The 6,000-nt window shown below is 48.2% G+C and overlaps 1 protein-coding gene across 1 annotated transcript in view; it reads right to left on the reverse strand.

Moving 5' to 3' along the window:
- The window catches only part of SHROOM2 (shroom family member 2), a 124,841-nt gene extending 123,891 nt beyond the window's left edge, over nucleotides 1-950 (reverse strand). Inside the window, exon 1 of the mRNA XM_032187321.1 lies at nucleotides 732-950. Within this exon, the coding sequence (XP_032043212.1) occupies nucleotides 732-950 (219 nt within the window). The remainder of the gene's footprint in view (nucleotides 1-731) is intronic.
- Nucleotides 951-6,000: the final 5,050 nt, after the last annotated feature.

Genomic DNA, 6,000 nt, shown 5'->3' on the forward strand with positions numbered 1-6,000 from the left:
GTTTTAATGTGTTTTTGATTGCATGACAAGAAAGCCCTCTTAACAAAACCCACCAGCTATTGGGACGGGGATTCTTGAGTCAAAACACACCCAGATGAAAAACATTTCCCAGAAAACACGACGGATCATTTTAACTCATGCCCAACACACCGAGGTCGGACCTGCGAGTATAAAAGGGCACTAAAAAAAAAAAAAAAAAAAAAAAACAAAACACAAAAAGCAGCGCATACCTACCCAGGAGCCTCCCTCTCCCGGTCGGTCTCTGGATTTGGTCACCATCCACAAGACCTTTTGTTCGGAGGGCTGGGGTGCAGGAGGTCACCCTCGCTGCTCTGCACGGGCAACAGCAGCAGAGGAAGCCCGGGGTCAGCACCGGGGGGCTTCAGCCTCACGCCTCCTTCCTCCACCAGACGGATGGAGCCGGGAGGGCTCCCGCCACCCTGCCAATCTCTGCACCCCATCACAAACAATCGTTTCACCGGGTTTTACCGGGATGTAACTTAGGGCTGTGCAGCAGCACACTGCGCCCTCGGAGCTGCAGCCGAGCTGCGAGGCTGGCTTGGCGCTGCCACCTGTTGCCCCAGCCCCTCTCCATGCCCTCCCCAGCCCCACCGGCGGAGGGGCGAGGTGCCGGGGAGCCCCCAGACCCCCCGGCAGCACCAGCACCTGCCCCCGCTGCCGGCGCCCAACATGGAGGCGGCCGGAGCCCCCCTGCCCTCGCCGCGCCTCACCTTGGTGATGATGAGGGGCTCGCCGTGCTCCCGGCCGCCCTTCAGGGTGAAGCCCCAGGGCGCCCCGCCGCTCAGCAGCACCTCCACCAGCCGGTAGCCCTCGGCCGCCCGCGGCTCCACCATCACCACCAGCGGCCCCGGCTCCACCAGCGCGGCGCCCAGGCGCGGGTCGCCGCCGGGCAGCCGCTCCCGCCCGCTCCGCAGCCCCACGTCCTCCATGCCGGGGCCGGGCACGGGGCCGGGGCCGGAGCACGGAGCTGGGGCCGGGGCTCCGCTGCCTCTGCCGGCCGCTCCCCGGGGCCAGCCAGCCCGCCGAGCCCCCTAGCCGCCCCGCAGCGCCGGCCCCATCGGCGGCGGGCGGGCTGCCCCCTCCCTCCTTCCCCGCCCTCCCTCCTCCTCCTCCTCCTCCTCCCCGGCAGCCCGCTGTATTGTTTCACGCCGAGGCCGGAGCCCAGCAGCGGGGGGCCGGCTCCAACTTGCGGCAACTTGGCGGCGGGACGCCCGCGGGAGGCTCCCCCCGTCTCGCCCCGAAAGCAGCGCGACCCCCGCCGCCCGCCGCCTGCTCCCCGCCTCGCCCCGCGCCCCAAAGGGGCAGCCCCGCAGCGCGACCCCCGCGGCCGAGGAGGAGGAGGAGGAGGAGCGGGGAGCGGCCAGACAAAGGCGGTGCAGTGGTGGCGGTGCTGGTGGTGGTGGCGAGGGGCTGTGCCTCGCCTCGTCCGTCCCCAGACAAAAGCAGCGAGCAGGTGGAGGGAGGGAGGGAAGGGAGGGAGGAAGGAGCGCGGCCGCCTCGCTCCGGCCCCGCGGTGCCAGGCGGAGGGGGGCGGGCAGGGCGGACAGGTCAACCCGGGCGGCCGCCGGGAGGGCCGCGGGGGGCAGCCGAGGGCGGTGCTTGCCCGGGGCCCTTCCCCGCCGTTCCCCCGCCTCGGAGCGGCTCCGCCACCTGTGGGGCCGGAGGAGCTGCGGGCCCGCCCCGCTCCCCTCCGGAGACCCGCTGGTGGGTGAGGTGAAACGACTCAAGGCCCCCGCCTCAGCCAACCAAGCAGCCAAAACAACCCGAAATGACAAAGTCCTCGGTCCCATCAGCTCACCTGCACAAAGACTGACAAAAAAAAAGTTTGATGCGGAAGAGCGAGGCAGGATTCAAGGCGCTGATCTTCGGACAAGTTTGTGGGTGGGTGATAAAAGCAGAGTTTGGGGCTGCCTGATGTCCTCACCGAGTTAGTGGGGCTGGGAGTGATGTGCTTATCGCTGGCTAGACTTCATTCTCTCTACTTAATTGCATCACCTTACATGAGGTTTCAGTGGCTGAAATTAAGACCGGATTTGGCCTGGAATGCTTGAGTACCAGCACACAATCACAATTTGCTTCTCAACCAAACAGGTGAAATGCTATCTAAGATATGCAGGAAAATCTATGTTTTGCTTTCTGAAAGACTGATGAACCTTAAGATATGTCCACATGTGACAGTCTCAGGGAGATGCACAGCATAAACAGTGGGATTTCAAGGTCTTATAATACATGTTTACATACATTGCTTCTGGAAGGGGCCATTGCGACCCACTAGCTGCTGCTTCAGCTGTTTTCCTCCAGTGGTGGGTAAACTCAGTGTATTTCCTCAGAAAACTCCAGCCTTGCTCTAAAGACAACATTTCGTTTCAATATTATCTGTGGTACAGTTCTGTAATACCCCCAAAAAATTTGGTTTCAGATTTGAGAGCATCTGATTCCAGTAGCAGGTGGGAGGACATATGGATAGGAGAGAAATACTTGGTTAGGGTGCTTGATGTTCCCACATGACTAAAGTGCAAAAAGAACCATGGGAAAGGGGACTCAAATGGCACCAACTCACACAAACTTGTGATACACATCCTGCCAAATCCAAACCTTGTACCAAATCTACGTATTGCATGAAACTATGTTAGGCCCCAAATAACTTGCAGATCCTCATTCAGATTTCTTTTTTAATTCTTTTTTACTATATGGACAAATGCTGTTTATAAGATGAATTAAATAAAACACAGGTAACAGGAAGTGTAGTTTTCTCTGTATCCTGTCTTCAGTTGTGCTTTTAGTCTGAGGCAAAGTCTTCAGTTATGTTTGTACAATGCATATCGAGTTGTCCACTCAGCAACGTATACTCAATAACCCATAGAAAAAGTTTTAAAGAGCTGCAGTGTATAATTTAGTTGTTTATAAGCACACAGTACAAGTGATGATGAAAGATCCGCAATAACAATTTGAGCTTTAATACACATTGAAATGAAATTGAAATATAATAGACATCATACACAAGTAAACTGTGCTGCCAGAAATGTCTTCTTTGGTTGTATCCCCTAACCTTCAACTGCCGAACATTCATTCTTCTTCATCTTGAACTTTTTGTTGTCCATAAGAAGTTAAAGATTTGCAATACTTTTCTGCCTTCTTGACTTGGTCTTATAAGTCCAGTATTGAAGAACAATGAAGATTTTACAATTGGAGTATTTAGAGTCAGGAACTGATATATATACTAGAGAACCCAAATGGAAATATTCAAACTCTGCTGCTGTCATTTATGTCAGTGGATGATGGGGACATGTATAGCTCTTTGAAAAGCAGTTGCCTAAAGAACAATTATCTGAAAGCTTTCATGCTCATAATTACAGGAGACCTCAGTAAAGAACCATTTTCTAGCTAACACTTGCTTAGAGCCTGAGGGTCTGACAGTCATTCTAGTGGATCCTGTGGCTGACAGCTCAGAAATCAGAATTCTTTATTTTCCATAACAGAGTTTTTTCTTCCCTTTTCTCCTTTAATGTTATCAATTGAAAGCCAAGAGACCCGTATATGAAGTTCCTCATACCTGTAAGTTCTACCAGACCAAAGCAAGACTTAAGTCCTCCTGTCATATCAGTCAAATTTTTCTTCACATCTTTTATATCCTCCTTCTCCGTGGGATTTGAAGCTTGTGCAGAACCCTGTTGGAGAGCTGTATTTGTGCTCTTCTTAAAATATTGTGGTAATTTGATTACTTTGATTTCTGTAACTTCTGTCACCCTTCATAGGGTTTCAGTTAGTCATAAAGAACAAAGGATTCAGTAAATATGTTCTAAAATACTACTTCTCATTTGAGTGATAACAATGCTAATGATAGCTGTATTTTCTAACAAAACCCTGGAAGTCTCTAAGCAATTTCCCTTCAATCTTGTTTTCACTTGTCAAGTGTTGCCTAAATATACAAATGTTAGTAATACAAGGTACAAATTAAAAGATACATTAGGAGGCCATAAAGGTATGGAGGGAAGTGACAGGCTTTTTCATGCCGAGGACAGAGAATAATGCGGCTATGCCTAATGTTGTATAACAGGTATTCTGTTCTGTAATCATGTATGTTATTAATATTATCAAAGCTACTTTGCAGTGATGAACAAAACTTACCAAATGCCTCCTCCTGCCATGCACAAGGAGCTATCAAACTTTATTAAGTCAGCTTGAAAAAAAAAAAAAAGCCTTCTGCAATAAAACAGATTCCTTCCACAGTACTTCTGTGCAGACCTTGGTACTTGAAGTTTAATTAACCATTTCAAGTGAAATTTTGTTCCATGGAGTTTACCAGGCCTTCATTCTTTCTGTTGCACAGACTGCGTACATGTTCCCTACTTAGCCATTGAGACTGCCAAAACTGTGTATAAATTCCTCTATAGCAGGATTTTTTAAAGACAATATCAACCACAGTATGTTGTAAACACGCTATCTCACTTTTATGGCTATGAGACACATTATCTTTTCCTTAAAGCATTGAATTGCACAGGATACCTGCAGAGTGACTAGAATAGGCATTTGATTTTCCACGTTAAGAGCATTCATTTTGCTCGACCTTACAATGCCAAGTGTTTTGTGAGTTTTTTGTTTGTTTGTTTATCTTTTTCCAGCAGCAGAGATATTTGAAAGAAGTCATAGCTGCAGAGTACAGACCTGAGGTGAGCTATGCCTTTACAACCACCCTCTGTTTGTTATCACAGCTTTCCTGGAGCTTACCACCAAACATCACAGTTGGGTGAAGAGACAAAGTGCCTCAGCCATTTGAAATAAAGATTTGATGCCTTAGGACATGCACAGTTCAGCGACAATTTAAATTAAGATGCTGAGCTGTGAAATGGGGCAGCTGAGAAGACCTCCAGCAAAGAGTCTGAGCAGACTCATCCACAACCTCAGTGCCATCTGCCTAAATGCCTTGCTGTTTGGTGATGGTGCCAACCACTTCTTCCATGTGGTCAGTTGCATTGTTGCTTTTAGTCACCAGTGGTGGAAGAAATGTTGATACATAGACATGTATCTGTACTTTGGTCTCTGTAGTGAAAATGAATGGATTCAACACCTGCTTTCCTAAAGGCTAGAGCTTTGTGAGAACACTGTGAATCCAGTAAGAGTCCTGACAGACTTGAGGGGAAAAATGGATTACAAGGCATGAGTTATGGACGTGCCTCTCTTATTCCCAAAGAGGTCTCTGTAGATGTCAATTCCCCCAACTCAGCAATCTGTTATATAGTTGTTGAAACTGTGCATATATTGCATGGGGAGCAAAAGGATCCTTCCTATATAACATCAAGGGGACATTTAATGAAACATATGGTGAAAATCTAGTGTCTTTGAAACTAACCATCACAAAGACCAAAATAACTGAAACAGTGATAAGAATTTCCTCTAGCAGAAGGTTTTGTTTTGTTTTCTGATAAAGTAATTCAAGGGGTGGCAAGCTGCTGGCAGTTTATTGTGGAGTCTGAAAGTCCTGAGAACCTGGAGAAACAGGTTGTGTAGCAGCCCAAGAGACAGACATCCTGGCATAGCTGGAAAACGGGAGGGTTTACTTTGGAAACCTGCCATGTTCCTTCTGATGGATTCAGCATAATCATGCTCTTCTGCTGAACACTTTGATTTCAACAAATTACCCCTTTTCCCAGAATGAAAAATACTGTGTTGAAAAACTCCAGCTGGATGTCTCCTTTGTGATTTAGACACTTTAAAACCTTTCCCAAGTGTGTCTTGTTCCTCCAGTATTGCAAATAAGGCTTCATCAGCACATAATTAGTGCTGGATAAACCTTTGGAAGTCCTTAACCTTTCAGATAAATGCTCAAATATATGTTGAATTCTTCAGTTCTTTAGGACCGAAAAATAGTTTTGTATTCTTTTCCTAGGGCTTTTTTATAAAGCTGAAATTTGTGAAAGAATAGCATTTCATATGAAATTCTGGTATACCTATACTCAAAACATTTTTTTGATTCAAACT

Source organism: Aythya fuligula, chromosome 1 (assembly GCF_009819795.1).
Source record: "Aythya fuligula isolate bAytFul2 chromosome 1, bAytFul2.pri, whole genome shotgun sequence".
Lineage (NCBI taxonomy): Eukaryota > Metazoa > Chordata > Aves > Anseriformes > Anatidae > Aythya > Aythya fuligula.